This window comes from Chlorocebus sabaeus, chromosome 10 (assembly GCF_047675955.1).
Source record: "Chlorocebus sabaeus isolate Y175 chromosome 10, mChlSab1.0.hap1, whole genome shotgun sequence".
NCBI lineage: Eukaryota > Metazoa > Chordata > Mammalia > Primates > Cercopithecidae > Chlorocebus > Chlorocebus sabaeus.
The window spans coordinates 45,504,850-45,522,603 of record NC_132913.1 but is presented as its reverse complement, the minus strand read 5'-3'; the positions used below and the strand labels follow the sequence as shown (position 1 = coordinate 45,522,603).

General features: G+C 35.8%; 1 protein-coding gene across 10 annotated transcripts in view; it reads left to right on the top strand.

Annotated features, from left to right (window-relative positions):
* Positions 1-17,754, top strand: part of CCDC148 (coiled-coil domain containing 148) — a 290,253-nt gene that overhangs the window by 135,400 nt on the left and 137,099 nt on the right. For all 10 annotated transcript variants that reach the window (XM_073019714.1, XM_073019708.1, XM_073019713.1 and 7 more), the window contains 2 exons: positions 13,567-13,705; positions 16,177-16,383. In XM_073019714.1, the coding sequence (XP_072875815.1) occupies positions 13,567-13,705; positions 16,177-16,383 (346 nt within the window). The remainder of the gene's footprint in view (positions 1-13,566; positions 13,706-16,176; positions 16,384-17,754) is intronic.

The window sequence follows — 17,754 nt, the reverse complement described above, 5'->3', positions numbered from 1 at the left end:
AGAGGCATTATTGCGTAAGTCATGTAATATCTAGTCATAAACTCTTTTTTGCTTAAAGAGTTTGAATAGTTTTTATCATCTGCAACTAAATCTAACAGATATGACAACGGTGTAGGGAAAACAGGTATTTTATATTCTGCTAAAGTGAGTCTAAACTGGTGAAACTTTTCTATAGAGCAGATCAGCAGGACTTCCCAGATCACAGAGTATATGCCCTTTGTCCTGACAGCCTCCAAATCTCAATAATATATCATATAAATATAATTGAATATGTATACACTGATTTATTTTTACAGTTATTCATTGCAGTAGTGAAAGATTAAGCAAAAACCTTAATATCAATAGGGACTAGTTTTATAGATTATTGTACATCCATACAATATATTATTCTGCACATTAAAAATTGTGAAAATTTACATTAACTGACATGGAACAATATGTAAGAGTTAGGGTGAGGTATATAGTTAAGTAATCAAAACAATGTACAGTCTACATTGTGTAAAACAGGAAAAAAGCCAACATATATATTTTTGTATATTTGCTTTTACATGTCTGAAACAATACACAAAAATTGATAATATTCATCTTGAGGGAGGGGAACCACATGCCTGGGTGAGTAGGTGTGAGAAAGAATTTTCATTGTATCCTCTTTCATTAAACCTTTTGAATTTTGAACCATATGAATATTGTTTCTATTCTAAAATTTTTTTAAAGGAAAAAATTTGACAAGGGTAAAAATGAAGTAACAGGAAAATGTTGGCAATATATCAGGTACAAATGATTAAAATCCCTAACACATAAAGACATTTTACAAATTAATCGATTGGTGAACAGCCAAAAGGAAAATGGAGCAAAGGAGATGAAGATATGGCTGACTTACCCTTCATATTTTCAACCAATATTTATTGAGCATCTATTAGCATAAAATATACAAAAATTCACGTACTCATGAAACAGTAAGAAACACACTGAAAACCATAAACATAATACTTAAGTATATTATACACGGTAATGTTAGAAAGTGATAAGTGCTATGAAAAAATACAAAGTAAGAGAGATAGAAGGTGTTGGGATTCTAGGGGGCAGACTGTAATTTTAAGTAGATGTTTAGGAGTAGGCCTGGTTGAGAAAGTGACATAAAAGTTAGGACGGGGTTGGGAAAACTAGTCCTCAAGATATTTGGGTAAAAGTATTCCAGCCAGTGTTTACTGAGGTGGGAGTATGCTTGGCAAGAGGCCAGTGTGGCAGGAACAGAGTGACAGATCCAGAGAGAGTAGAAGTTGGGGTCATAGAGGTATGGGTGGGGGTAGGACGTTTAGAGCCTTGTAGCCATTTTTAAAACTTCAGCTTTTACTCTGTGTGATGTGAGAAGCTGTTGGAAGGTGTTGAGCAGAAGTGAGCAGAGTGACAAAATCAGACTTATGTTTTAGCAGAATCACTTTGGCAGTTACTGTGTTTAAGATAAACTGTGGGGCTGGGGGTAGAAGTGCAAGAAAATATTGGACACTTAGATAAAGTAATCCAGTTCAGCTCTTGGATATATTTTAAAGGCAGAGCCAACAGCATCTGTTGACAGATTCAATGAGCCATGTAAGAAAAAGAGAGCAACAAGAATAGTTCCAAATAGCTGCGTTTTGGGGACTGAGCAACTAGAAGGATGGAGTTGCCATCATCTTAGATGGGGAGTGAAGCAAACTTTGGCTGTGGAGGAAATCCGTGGTTGAGGTTTAGATACGATGAGGTTGAGATGCCATTAGGTATCTGTGTAGAGATTGTGTGGATGCAGTTGGCTATATGGGTTTGGAATTCAGGAAAGAGATCTTGACTGGAATTACATGGATATGAGTCATTAGCATGAGATTGGATATGATCACTAAAGTAGTGAGTAAAGAGAGAAAGGAGAAAAATCAAAGACATATCCCTTACACCTGCCAACATTACAATGTCAGGGACAAGAGGAAGAGCCAACAAAGGACACTGAGAAAATGTCTGTGAGATATGAAAACCAAGAGAGTGTAGTGTCCTGGAAGGCAAGTGAAGAGGAAGTGGTCCATCCATTGAATACATGCTGCTCATAAGTAAAATACACTGATAATTGACTGTTGACTTTAATAGAGGTTGTTGGTGGCTTTAGATGGAGGTTCAATTTTCATTGAAGAAGTGGAAGCAAATGCCTGATTGAGTAGTTTTGCATGGATAGGAAAGGAATTGAAGATAGTGTGTACAGAAAACTATTTTGACAAGTTTTTCTGCAAAGGAGAGTAGGCAAGTAGGGCCAAGCTTTTATGTAGTTATTTGCTCTTTTTTTTTTTTTTTTTTTTTTTTTCCAAATGGGAGAAGTAGCAGTGTGTTTGATGCTAGCAAGAGTAATCTAGTAAAGGATAAACTCTGAAGATGCAGGCGAGGGGAATTGCTGAATGATGTCTTGGAGTTGTAAGGAGAGTTGGGATTTAGTACACAAGTGGAGGAATAAGCACAGATGGTTCATCTGCTACTCTAACAGGTGAGGTTGCAGAGTATATGGTGCAGATGCTGGGAGGGGAATGAATAGATGTTCATGGTGGCAGTCTGTGGAACTCTGGTTGGTAATTCTAAATGCAAATGACTAGGAAACTTATAAAAGCCTCTCTACTCATCAAAGCAATGAAAATTTTAAAAATACTCATTTTTTTCCTATAAAATGGTAAAACATTGTGTCCAGAGTTTAAAATGGTATGGGAGAAATGAGCATTTTTATATATAATTGGTGTATTTGGAAGTCTGACACCATGTCGTCAAAAATCTTTTTAAATGTGAATACCCTTTGTTTCTTTAGATATGATCTTTAAGGAAATAATCAGAGACATAAAGTGGATATTGGCTTCAAGGGTGTTCAGCATTAAATTTTCTTTCCTTAGTGATGGCAAAATCTTCAAAACTACCTAAAGAGCCAGCAACTAGGGAATGAACTTCATCAAGTATGATATATCCACACAATGGAATACTACACTGACATTAATGATTATATAAAGGATATTTCTAATGACACAAATGATTTGAATATGTTGCTATATAATTAAAAAGTAGGCCACAAAATAGTTTATAGAACATGGACTTTCTTTTTTTCTTTCCTTCTGAAAGCATTACATCTATATATAGCCACAGAAAAAAGACTGGAAGGTTATCCGCCCAAATAAACAATAAAAATAGTTATCCTGGGCCAGGTACGGTGGCTCATGCCTGTAATCCCAACACTTTGGGAGGCCGAGGTGGGTAGATCATTTGAGATCAAGCGTTCAAGACCAACCTGGCCTACATGGTGAAACCCCATCTCTACTAAAAATACAAAAATTAGCCAGACAGTAGTGGTGCATGCCTGTAATTCCTGCTACTTGGGAACCTGAGGCAGGAGAATTGCTTGAGCCTGGGAGGCAAGCTGAGATCACACCACTGCACTCCAGTCTGGGCAACAGAGTGAGACCCTATCTCAAAAAAAAAAAAAAAAAAAAAAAGCTATCCCCAGGTGGTGAAATTATACATAATTTTGACATATTTTTACTTTCTATTTTTTAAAGCAAAAATACATGTTTTTAAAAATCAAAGTTAAAGAGTAAAGAGGAGACCATTGATATTTAATGAGTACCTATTACATGATCTGACAAATACAAATGATTTTAACCCTCAGTTTACCCCATCTTAAAAGCTCTGTTTTACAGATGAAGAAACTATAGCTCAAAGGAAGGTGAGCAATTTCCCCAAAGTCTCTGACGTGGTAAATGGTTGAGCAAGATTAAGTCTCTTCTGCACATCTGAATAGAGAGTTTTCCCCCATTACCACATTGCTTCAAGAATATACACATGCCAGGATGCTGGTAAATCAGGTTGAGTACCAGTATCAGCTGGTAAAACAGGTTGCCATTTCATAGAAATATGACAAAAAGCTGTACGTGTGAGCACATATGTAATTTTAAGTTTCAAGTTGCTGTATTAAAAATTTAAAAAGAGCAAGGTGAAATTTATTTTAAAGTGTGTCTTATTTAATGCAATAGTTCCATAATATTGTAATTTCAACATATAACCAGTATTTTTAAATTAATGAGATATTTTACATTCTCTTTTTTCATATGAAGTCTTTGAAATCTGGTCAGCATTTTATACTTAGAATACATCTTAATTTGGACTGCCACATTTTTAAGCCACATGTGGTTAGGGGCTAACATCTTGGACAGCACGGCTTTAAAGGATGATCTCTTTTACTAAAACACATTTTAAAAACAATTTGACTACAATTGAACCTCTTCCTTTATTCAGTGTTTTTGTGAAGCTATTTAGATTCTATTTGGGCTGAATTTCATCAGTAACATGAAGACAAGTTTAATTGCTTGTTTGAGACTCAGATGAGATTGTAGCTTTAATTTCCTAACATTTGGATGAATTAATCGTATAGATGAGACATAATTGTCTGATGCTCCATTTGGCTGTATCAGATATGAAGTCAATATGTGGAAAAAGCTATAGAGTGATGGCAAGTAATTTCTACTTTATTGTTTGATAGGTATATTAAATTTTATGTTAGTTTATAATTAATATTCTATTATTATTCGAGATCTGAATCTGAATGCTATTTAAAATCCACAATGATTTAACAATTTTCTCCTCTGTATGTACATTGCTGATGCCCATAGTTTTATATTTTCTCAACTAAATTATTTGAATTTACCCTAATTGTTAATAGCTTTACTTTACTCGTTAGTAATTTTTAAGATAACTCTTTAGTGCTTTATGAGCTTTTCCTTTTATGCATATTTCTCTTAATACAGAAATAATTATATTTGTTAAAGAAAATTTGTAAAATACAACTAGAAAACTAGAGAAGAAACTAAAAATTAATCTAAATTTCCAACACTCAGATATATCTTTCGGTAACATTGTATATATTTCAGATCTATGAATGTTGTTTACAAAAATAAAAAAAATCTATACACGTTATCTACTGATTTTTCCTGTTTTGAATCACATCCAGTGTTATTCCTTTTTCCAATAAATGGTTACTGAGCTTCTTCTATGATTTAGGTCATGTATTAAATATTATTTTACAATATATTTTAAAATTAGATGGATAGTATTACAATATATGGCTGTATCACATAAATTTGACCAATTTCCTATTTTTGGACAATTATTTTTACCACATTTTGATAATTGTTTTAAAAACTTGGAGTAGACAATTTTGTCACTATATTTTGAGTAATTCTATAATTATTCCCTTAAGATGAACTCCTAGAAATAGAACTGCTGAGTCAAAGGGCATGAAAAATTCTAAGACTTTTGGTAGCATTGGTAAATTGCCTTCCAGACAAGTAAAAACAATTTATGTTTTCATTAGTAGACTTTATATTATTTGGTTCATCTGTACTTGGAGATCAGGGCATTGGAGATTGCTGTCATGTGTGAATATCATCAGTGTCATGTTCATGTTCTTTCTCTCTCTTTCAATATTTATTTTTGTAGCATAGCTCTTTCACTGTCCTTACGTGAAAGTTTTGCCAAAAGAGAAATCTGTACATAATTTTCATAATAAACCTGACTCTTCCCTTGTTTCAAAATAAACCATATTTCAAAATAAACTCTATTGCTAATAAAGATGAGATGGATAAAAGTCAGCATCAGAAGGCAACACTCAAGAAACACCGTGTGGCTTTACATAATTTTCTTTAAAAATATGTGAAATAAACAAATGCTTACATATATGACCATTGCTTGATGAATACAAGAGAGAAGAAAGAGAGGGAAAGGGGTATAATAACTGATATTTATCTACTTGATGAGGTGACAAGTTAAAACATTGGAGCCCTAATTCCCATGTGGCATTTTTCTCTGAGAATGAAGTCTCAGAGCTGTTAGAAAGTTTCAGTGCCTGGGCATGTCCAGCCTCAGGTTCTACACTTCCAGTCTGGGCTGGTTGTGTGCCAAGGGTGATTAATAAGGAGAGAAGTTCCCAGAAACAGTGGCATAATTACCTGATCTTCCAGTGTTCACGTAGTCTCACTGGTTAGATGACCCCTCACCCAACATTCTGGGTCATTGTAGCTCCCATTTTCTCTTGTCCAACTTGATGTTGGGGTTTATATTTTTGGAAGGAGTGGGTAATAGTGTGGACCATGATTTTATTTTTGTCACATATATTTAGTAGCTTTCTCTTAAAATATATCATTCATAATAACTACTTTATGGTTTTATACTCTTTCTTTAAATACCAAAAACCACATGTGGTGTTTATTCAACCTACTTTGAGTTTGTCGTGAGAATAAAACATTTTAAATTATCTTGGCTATGGTGGAATGCCCTTTTTCAAGGGAAAAAAGGGTTCAATTTCTGCAGGATACCCTCAAAAACTAGTCTTAGAGTTTACCTTTGCTTAGTTATATTTACTTGCATGTTATGTATTTGCAAAAAGTATATCTAGGTATTTAAGAATAGCGGCTTAAATACCTAGTTTAAGTCTTTATTAGTAATATCACTGCAGCTTCGCCTGCCTTTTTGATGTAGTTGTTTTAGCTAGTGACTGCACAATGTAATAGTGCATGAAATACTTTTTCAATACTTCAGGAAACTGAAGAATCTGGGTTTTATATGATGAAGGGGTGAAAATCATTTATAAGGGGTGTCTATTCTTCCCTGGGTGTGAAATCAAATTAATTTGAATAAATATGATTGAAGAAAATGGAAACATAACAGCTTGACGGGTTTGTGTCTAGGACAATTGACATTTGTTATTAGATAATACAGAAAGAATGTATTGTAAAAATAATAAAATTTGTGTAGCTATATGCAAAGCCAAGATTAAAATTTCTATGGACAAGATTGTCAAGTTTTAACATGAGAAGAATTTTAATACCTATTTTATATAACAAACCGATTGTTCATAAACAACTTTTCCCTATTCTTTATACCTTGAAGTTCAATTGCAGTTAAGATACAATCTTTTGAGGTAACTATAAGAACAAACACTATGGAGAGCAAGTAAGGATAACCACACCATTCCCAGGTTTGTGTTTATTTGCCGTATTAGTGCCTATCAGAAAACATAAAGTTAACCATTGCTAATGTCTCAAAAATAAACTGAGAAGAACTATCACTCTTTTAATTCATTCTTATAATTTCTTAATGATTACTTATGCTTGGTTTGAGATGACATTATGACATTTTATGTGGCACTTAAAATTTCAGAAGACCTTATGATGGTTAAGTAAAGTTTTCCTCCTACTGTCCCAAAGAAGTAGGCCAATTTTATTACTCTTGCTTTTGGACTTAGAAAATTGAGTCATAATGTCTATATAAGGTAATTTTATTTAATTCAACTTTACTGCAGTTTAAAATGTTCTTGTCCCCCCAAAAATGAAGAATAAAATGATAACATGGAGACAGATTTTGGTTCAATATAAGGATTTAAAACATAGAGCAAATAATGAATTTGCAGATGATCTTGTCTTCACTGATTCTATTCATTTGAGTTTGAAAGTCTTTTTCTGGTCTTAAAAATGGCCCTTGGTGTTGAACATCATTGGCCGGCAATCAGCTACAGAGTATTCGTCACCTTAGATGCTGGTCTCTCCATGCATTGGGTCTACATCTCTTTCATCTCCACATCCTTTCATAGTACTTTTCTTCCAAAGCAATATTAAGATGTTATGTTTAAAAAGTCATTTTTCTCTTTTTCAGTTTGCTGTCAATTATCTTTAGCTATAAGAGAATACCCAATCCAACTCAAAGTAACTTACATAATAAAGCAATTTCTTATGTAACAAGAAGTCTAGAGGTAGAGAAGTCCAAGAACAGTGAGGTCTGGTGTTCTGCATTCTCTTGCCTAGCCTTCTTGCAAGTTAGATGACTTCCTGCCAGACAGTTCTGCATAACAACGTCCAGAGGCAGAGAGGGACCTTCCTTCTGTCTTTGTGACTCTAAGAGCTAGGAAAACTTTGCCCCTGAAGACTTCCCCTCACATTTCATTGGCCAGAATTGGATCTTTTGTCCATGTTCCTACCAAATACTTGTTAGAGAAACAGGAAGTTTGTGAATGGGTGTTTGTGAATAGCTGAAAATCAATCCACATTCACTGCCAGGGCTGGAGATGGGGCTCACTTTTCCTGAAGCAGGGCCAAATGTGGATGGAGGAGAGTAGATCTTGAATAAAGTCAGCATTCTGGTGGGCAGGAGCAGGGGTGGGAGCAATGTCTGCTACAGTTTTCTTTTCCTTACGCTTCTTATGATGAATGTAATTATTAAAAACCTAGCATATGGGGTGTTTGAGCAATTACGTCTTACTTTTAAAAGGCTATTTTAGGTGAGGTGCGGTGGGTCATGCCTGTAATTCCAGCACTTTGGGAGGCCAAGGTGGGAGGACTGCTTGAGCTCAGAAGTTCAAGACCAGCCTAGGCAACAGAGCAAGACCCTATCTCTACTGAAAATAAAAAATTGTCCGAGTGTGGTGGCACATGCCTGTAGTCCCAGCTCTGTGGGAGGCTAAGGCAGAAGCACTGCTTGAATCCAGGAGTTCAAGGCTGCAGTGAGCCAAGATCATGCCACTGCACACCAGCCTGGGTGACAGAGCGAGACCCTGTCTCCAAAAAAAAAAAAGAAAAAAAAAAAGTAAAAGGCTATTTTATCTCCGTCATGTTATTTCAAAACTTCCACCAGAAAACTACTGGTGGATGGATGTTTCAGAGACAAAGAGTGGTTTAAGAGGCTTGCCATCATCCCCACTATTCTACTTCCAAAAAATATACATTCTAAGTAAAAAAAGTGAGCTTTCTATGTAAACTTCTCTAAAAAATAATCTAAGTAAAAACAATGTACTTACCATTTGGAAAATGCAACTTCCAAATAAATCACTTAGCCTCCTGTTCTGACCAGATTCCCAAAGCCATTACTTTTAGAATCCTGCTATCTTTTCATCATCCTTCAGAAGAATGAGGCTTTGGAATTTGGCACAAGTGTTGGCTTTACCCTATAGCATCACTTTTTTTTTCTTCGTTTCAATGGATTTTGACCTTGCTCGTGAAAGTCCACTTTATTCTGGTTGTCACCTTCCAGCTAAGTAGCCAGACTGGTAGAGCCAGGGACTGTGGAGGTGGGAATAGATCTCTGAGGAATAGAAGATGCATACCCAGGGAAGATTTGAGGAGCAGATTCTGTTGGTCAGAAATGGGTCTGGGAGCAGGGAGCCTCCTGTAAACCAGACTGAAAATCAGACATAGATTTATATTTGGACAATGGGCCTGGGCTGGGATTGTTGGTGGATGAAGAAACCAGGCTGATTAGATTGGGTGTTTGGATGGTTCTGTATTGGAAAGAAAAAACTGAAAGGTGAAGTCAGATTGTGTATTACAGAGGGTCAGATCTGATGCAGCCAGACAAGAGGATGGTCTGTCATCCACATTAATTGAATGGTGGCTCACTGCACCCCTACTTCTCCGAAGGAGCAGTAGGTGTCCCCTAACACTATAATGCTTTAAGAGATGAGTTTTTCTTCAGGTCAAGTTCACTATTGCATTAGCTAGCTTCAGGAGGCACTAATTACCATTTTGCCTGGAAAGCTCCTTTACTCTGAGAAAACATAAGACAGCTTTCAGCCAGTTTGTAACCACAATGTTTAGTTTCATAAACTTGTTTCTGTTGTTAAAGTACCTGTTACCTGTACATGTCTTATTTACCACCATTGCCTGCCCTCCATCCCTAAGTGTATTTGAATGTCACGGAACCAGAACCCAAGGAAAGTGATTTAAATGTGGCTATGAGGAACACTAGTAGCTAAGTTAATTGTGAGTCACTTTAGGATTTTTGGGATAATTCAAACAGGCAGAATTAGGAAGACAATGGCCTGGGTCAGGGTGAATTTTTACAGCTCTGTTGTTGTTGTCTGAATGATCTGTTTTGTCTCACTTCCTGAGAAATCACAATGAAATGATATCTGTGATCAGACACCATATTGTAGGGCAGGAGATGGTGAATAAGAATTGAGTGGTAAATACCTCACCTTTTTGTAGGCTGAAATTCCCTGAAGTGTTCAAAGTACTCAATAACCTTACAAATTGTAAAATCTTAGCAGGCTGTGATAAAGATGAATATTCCAAAGAACTTTAAATTAGAAAGTTTAGACGGACAAAAAGGAATAGAAATTGCAGAGAACTGCTAAAGATTTTTTGTCTAAAGATTTTTTTTTTTTTTTGGTAAATTGCAAAAAGCTTAGGACAATTTGAAAGTTTTCTTTAAAATGTTCTTAATGTTCTTTTAACATTATAGAGTCATTTTTCAAATTCAGAAAGTAGATAAGGGATCAGAATATTTTTCACTATCTGTGCAATTTAGCTAGTTCTGTCATTAGAATCACCAGCAAAGCAGTTGAATTCAACAAGAACTTTGAAAGGTAAAACCTAACCTTAGTTTCAGCTACTTTATATAGATTTTTCTATATAAAAAAGATGAAGGTTTGATTTAAAAAGATAAGTGTCCAGATTTACACTTGGAAATGCAAGTATATTGAATCTGATTTTATTTTAGAAGTTCAAAGTCCATGTTCCTCAGAAGTGGCTACTTTGTTATTGTGATGAGGCTACTATGTTTAAATATTCTTCTTAGATTTTTACCATCCAAAGGCTCGGTATATATGTAGGCTATGTATGTAGCTGAGGGAGAGTTCTCCTTTCCTCACATGCAGCATTCTAATGGAGATGCAGGGCTGTTTCCTTGTTCCTGCCTATGTGAATATTTGCTCCAATGTTTAAGGCTGCAACTCTGGAAACTGCTATAAATACATAACCTAAAAATAATAATATTGTGAGTATTTATGTATCATTTCCTTTAAGCATGTTTTTTAAAAATTTTATTCTACATGTACTAAAAAGTGACTTGCAATTTGAGTAATTTTGGTAACTGGGAAAAACTGTTGGGATGTGAGGCTTCTAAAATCAACAAGAAGGTCAAAGTGGATATGGTGACAGTTCACGGCATACTTGCTTTGAAATATCTGACTTTAATGTTTTATGATCATTTCATATGTTTAAGTGGTTTAATATTGTCACTAAAATGGCAGCTAATTAATACATTGAGGCAATGTATAAAAATGCACTGAGTGCCACAAATTCTCCCGCTGCTATATTTATTTATAGCAATGTACACTGCTTAATGTATGCTTCTATTTGGAAAGCATTTTTGTAAATGTCTGCCATTTTCACTTTCTCCTTGAGCACAGCCACAATCTTCCACTGCCACTCAGTATGAGATATCATGAAAGAAAATAATTCAGGAGTACTTCTCCATTTACCAAAAGATTTAAACTATTTTTGAAAATTACGGGTAAGATTGCTTATAGATTATATTAGGGTAGGTTCTATTGAAACAAAGCTGAGACAGGGATTTCTAAACAAGAGATTTGTTGGGAGGTGCTCTCAGGGGGAGGTCTGTGAAGGAAGCCAAATAGAAGAAGGGAAATGTGTAAGCAAGAAGGTGTCAGTGGAGACTGGCCATGGTTTGCTCCCATGAGGAAACACCGGAGTGCAAAGGTATCATAGAGTTGATCCTCTCTGGAGTCAAGTAGGCTGGCTTTCTGTACCTCCAGGTAGGTCAGTCATTGGTTATGGTTGGCCTTTGAAAGAGGATGGGAGGGCAGCCTTCTCTAAAGAGGGTGGGAGAGGCAGCTCCCACTTGGTCCAGGGCAATTCTCCAGAGAAGGAAGAGGCATCTGTGAGTTATCTGCCAAGACTCACAGCATCTCGGTGATAAGAATTCCATCTAATAAAGGCAATCTGGGTGCGGTACCAACAGCATCCATTATAGAGATGATTCACAATTTAGAGGAACAGATAACTGGTTGGACCTAGCTTCTATTGCTTCCCCCTTCCCAGGGCACACACACCCATGCATCCACATTTATAATCAAGTAAAGGTGGAAATTCAAACTTTTTTCAAGTCCTTTTGATTTAAAAAACATTTTACAAACATTAATGAAGACATGGACTTTAGTTCTATTTTTTGTTTGTTGCTTGTGGTATGGTAATGCAGAAGTTATGTGGCTAACTCTGCTATTAAAATGCATTTATGTTAACCTGAATGAAGATGGGCTCCTTGAAAGAGGACCTGAGATATTGTCCATGAAATCCTGAGGATGTTTTAAATGCCAAGTTTACTCAGGCAAATCTTTCTTCTGGCTTAATACTCCTATTTGTACTGCTTTATTTGCAGAAGCCTTTGTCTGTACATGCATAACTGATTCAGACAGGACTGAAACACTTGGTGTGTTCAACGAATTCATTTCCAATTCTCTCTGCAATAAATTGTTATGTCATACTGAAGAACTGTAGAGTATTCCTCTTCCTGGTAGAACCTCCAACCCTCTTTTTTTCCCCCTATTATGAAACAGATAGGACTTTTTTCTTTGAAAAAGAGTTTTTCTTTCTTACTATTTATCAGAATAATAATCTTGTATGAGAACATTGGAATTCCCATCAGTATCACTGATTTAAGAGGTGTTTTATTCTGTTTTAAATTGTCAAATATTTTTCAGGGGCATGGAAGATATATAAGAAATTCTTTGAATTGCACAGTTAACTTTAAAGTATAAGACCACTGATATAGTAGAAATAAGCAATGACAAGTCTCCTCTTGGATTAAGAAGTATTTGTTGCTAATAATATTCCCTCTGATTGCATTTTTATGTGATTATTCTAATTCATTAAACAGGAATAATGATATGCAAAATAAACTCAGAATATAAAAATATATTAATTAGTTTAGTGTTCAAGCTGATATTGCAAACTTTTCACTCTGCACAAGACTTTGCTAATACTCTATAAAGAATGCAAACCAGGATGGTACCTAGGAGTGTTCTGAAAGGAAAAAGGCCTTTTGGAGCATAGTAGATATGTTATTGGGAAGGTGACTTGAAGGGATCCTATTTGCAAATGATTTCTTCAGTGGTTTTAATGCCATTGGTTATCTTTTCACTATCAATATTTAGTCTTGCCTCTATGAAGCACTAAGAGGTAAAGTAATAGATAATTTTAGACTTTCTTTTGAAGTCAAACCTTAAATAATGAGAAATCATAATGAAATGATATCTGTGATCATTTCTGACTGATATCTTCCTCAGTCTGTCTTTTCCTTTACATGATTGCTCATTTAACTGTCTACATTTGTACTTTTCTCCAGTTTAGACATAGGAACCTTGTTGAATAAATAAAATTCTTTTTTAATCTGTATACATAATAATTTATTCCCCAGTGTTTATTTCATTCATTGGTCATGATTTCTAAAATATCGTTACAGGCAAGATAGAATAATTATTTTTGAAATACTATGTCTCATCAAACTTAATTGAATTATGGCTCATACTCATGGCAAGACCAAATAAAGAATTGAAGGAACCCATTGCATTAGAATTTAGAAACTTTTCTGAAACAGACATTAAATTTGGCTAATTTCAAACCTCGTTTTGCTTCATCACTATCACTTGCTAATAGCTTGAACAGTTTGAGTCCCTCAAATTTCGTGATTGCTCAGTAATATGTTGTGACATTTTTTTGCTTCCAGAAACTGCCAACTAAGTGAAGAAGACAACTGGATTTACCAGGCTATTTTGGATCAGTACCCCGGAGATCTCTTTGGAAGAAGGACTCTGTATCTGGACATGTTACAAAGATATTTTCCTCACAAATCTAGGCATGATTTGGTGAGTGCTGGGCCTACGTACATACTGGCAAATTAAATTGTTTTAGTAGTCAATAATTATTAAGCAATGTACATGTACTTTAAATGGTTCTTTAAAAATTATTTTTTCCTATACTCTAGAAAATAATAGGGTTATAAATGGTTTGAAAGCCTGTGCAGGTCATTTTTTCGAGTTTGTCCTGTCCATAACGAGGTGGAGGGCCCCCTCGGGCAGAAGTCACTCTCTGTGCCTACTTGCTGTGGAGATCTTCACTGTGATCCCAGGGCTGCTCTGCTAGTATTTCACTGCTGGGTGTCTGGTCAGCCAGATGCTCACCTTCAGGGGCTTTGCCATCTCCAGGTCTTGCCTGAAAGTGAAATGCCTGCTCCACTATTCACAGAGCCTGCTTCACCTCAGTCTTTCTAGTCACAGGGAAGCTAGCACTTGCCCTGGGGGTGGTACTTACTTATCTCTTCCCCACCACGACAACTCTGCTTGATCCTCCTAGATGGATCTGAGACACAAATACCCCAAATACAGAACTCAAAGATGTGACTGATATTTTCCTAAAAAGGAACTGGGAAATTACTGTTTTATTGTTTCATTCTTTAGTCAACAAGAACACAAGGGCAAGAAAACAGAAGTTACCCTGTCACTAATTGATTTCACAATAACTCACCTTATAACATACACATAAACAAACACGCAGACTTTTAATTTTTAAGTGAGCCATGCTATAGCATCTTAAATACTCTGTGTTTTTGTAATTGTTTTAAATTAAGCAAGTAACAACAATACTCACATGTATATAGAAGTTAACCATGTATCAATCACATGGGAACTCCTTGAATACACGTTAGAGTGGATGAGAGAAGTACTGTTCCCATCCTTAGATGGAAAAACTGAAGCAAAGGTCACACAGCTACTGTGACCATTTTTTCCCATCTTCTTTCATTCTCTTCACCTCTCTCCCTTTATTCAGTAACAGATACCTGTTATATGATAAATAATTCACTCTGAATTTTTTAATAACTTTCACTTATTAAATTAGATCTTTCCTTTTGTTGCCTATTGATTCTATTTGCTTCTGTGACAAGTTGTCATTTATAACTTGTAGATTTTTATATTTTTCTATTATTATCATGATAAAGATTTTTACATTTACTTATTTATTTATTTATTTATTTATTTATTGAGATGGAGTCTTGCTCTGTCACAAGGCTGGAGTGCAGTGGTGCGATCTTTGCTCACTGCACCCTCCCCCTCCTGGGTTCAAGTGATTCTCCTGCCTCAGCCTCCCAAGTAGCTGGGACTACAGGCACGGGCTATCAGGCCCAGCTAACTTTTGTATTTTCGGTAATGACAGGATTTTACCATGTTGACCAGGATGGTCTCAGTCTTTTGATCTCGTGATCTCCTCTCCTTGGGCTCCCAATACATTTACTTCTTACATTAGATTTATTAGCATCCATTTCTGTGTGGTATATGCTTAATGTTTTACAGATGTTAAGTATATTTTTGGCTTTATAAAACAAAGCTGAGAAGTTTACAGAACAGATCTCAGTAGCTGATACTTAGTTTAAGTGAGACCAAGTAAGTGGTTTTACTGCGTACCTAATTATACCTAAAGTATTATTTTAGGTGGGACATAAAATGTCCTGTTTGCTAGCTGCTTCTCCCACAACTCCTGGAGGTTAAATAATGTATTAAATTCAGAGTCATGGTCTATACTGGCAACATAAATAATTATTTAGATCAGTGACTCTCAACTTTGGAAGACACACCTTTTTCTGAGGAGCATTTCAGAACGACCCACAGAGGTTTTCCAGGCTACTCAGGTTCTCTCCATTCCTGTTCTTCCCTCAAGACTCTGCTAATTCCCATGGTTGAGATTCACCGCCAAAAGGAGCTACTGCTGCCGATGTGAAAATGCCATGTCCTTCATGAGCATAGCGTGGGAAGGGCTCAGTGTCATTGCTATTATTACTTTAAGTTTAGGCATCCTAACATCTGAATATTTCAGTAATTAAGGGTAAAATTGTGAGTTTTCAAGATTGTGGTAGCAATTTTTATGTTTATTAGCATTTTGTCTAACTGAAACACTTGATGTAATTGTTAAAATATCAAAACTGATATAAAGATGGGATATTTTTAAAATTAAATATAGGGAAAATATTGCTTTCTGCTCTCATAGAATCATTACCATTTAGAAACGAAAGTGGTTTTAGAGGTTACCTGGTATAACCGCATCCTATATGAGGAAACTAAGGACTTACAAACATTAAATGACTTGTCCTCAGTCACCAATTAGCCACGAGTTCAGAACTTTGGAGGTAGTACCTGGTTTCTGGTTGCTGTATTTATGATTAAATATTTGTCCCCAATTTTTCAAAATCATTGGTTATAATGGTTTTTTTTTTCATTTTTGTAACAATGACACAAAATATAAACTCATTTTCATGATAAGTATTCACCCTCTGTTATCTTTTCAGATTGAACATGAGAAATATTGTGACCAATATCGCTTTGCTATGGAGCAGCGAAAGATCTTGATATCAAATTGGAATAAAAATAAGAAAGACTTTACACAGAAGGCTGTGCTGACACTCATTGAGGCTTGTGCAGCTTATGAAATGGAAAGCACATTGGCTAAGGACAAGAAAAAGCAACAGGAATTGTGTGCTGATCTGAAAGCCAAGGTAAGATGCTGCACAGGTGTTTCAGTATTTGTCTGGATATTTAAGAATCAATTTTTCCCTTTTGTTCAAACTCACCGTAAAGTTCAGTTTCTCTTTTTTTAAAAAAAGCCTATCTTGAATAAAACTGTTAGTTTGAACTGTATAAAATTGCATTTTTAAGTCAAAAACAGTCAATAATCAATAATTTCATATGGTTCAACCAAAAAGTTACTATAACAGGATGTTAATATTGAAGTTTTGATTGAGATATCCAATACCAACCATAGACGTGCACGTCAGACTGAGGTACTAGACAAAAATGCAAGTGTAATGATAAAGTAACTGTCTAATGCTGATCCAAAGACTCTTGGACTTCTCATTCACATCAAAGATAGCAAAAAGTCCAAGTAAGGAGGAGAAGAGAGGCTTCATGATGAAATACATTGGGGCAAGCTTGCTGGGCTACGTGTGAGTCCTCAGCGAAGTGTTGGGGAATGGATGGGGTTTTCCTCCTCCTCAGACCCAGAAATGTCTAGCGGGGCTGGATTGAGGGTGGCTTGGGGAGTTGGTAGGTAACCCTTGCTGTTAGAAGGATTGAGAACTGGAATGCTCAGAGGGAAGTAGAGCCGCTGCTTCAGTGGCAGAACTGTAAGTAAGAGTGGCTGTTGTGCTGGGAACAACTGCATTCCACAGGAGGGTCACAGTGCATGAGTCCTGGAGGCCTGACGTGGATATGACCTCCCCAGGAGTGTTGGCCAGGGCCATTAAAAACAAATTGTATTGAGGTATAACATACTTGAAGTGCACAAATCTTGAGCTGATAAATGATATGGTAGAAAGATGATGGTGCAACAAAAAATTTTATTCTCCTGATAGAAAACAACTGGCAGACATTAAGCAATACCAATTAAGAGCATATAAAACAAATGTCTTTGTTTTAAAACATTAGAGGAAAAATGTTTCATCTACATATTTTTAAAACAAAAAGATATTTCTTTTGACATTGCATAAGCTTGAGACCTAAAAGGAATAGGAGCTGCATCAAGGCTGATCTGTCATGGGCTGCAGGGCTAATACATGTTTCTTCTCCATCTTCAGGCTGATAAGAAATACACAGGGGCCAGGGGCCATGACAAGTTATTGTATTCCTAGTCTATTTATAGTCATTTTGCACACATTATCACTAACTGTTGAGCTATGCTGAAATTGTTATTTTCTTTATATTGTATTGCACTGAGGTCAGTATACAAGTAGTAAAGTGCACAAGTGCACTTTAGGTCAAAAACAGTCAACAATCAATAATTTCATATGGTTCAACCAAAAAGTTACTCTAACAGGATGTTAATATTGAAGTTTTGATTGAGATATCCAATACCAACCATAGACATGCAC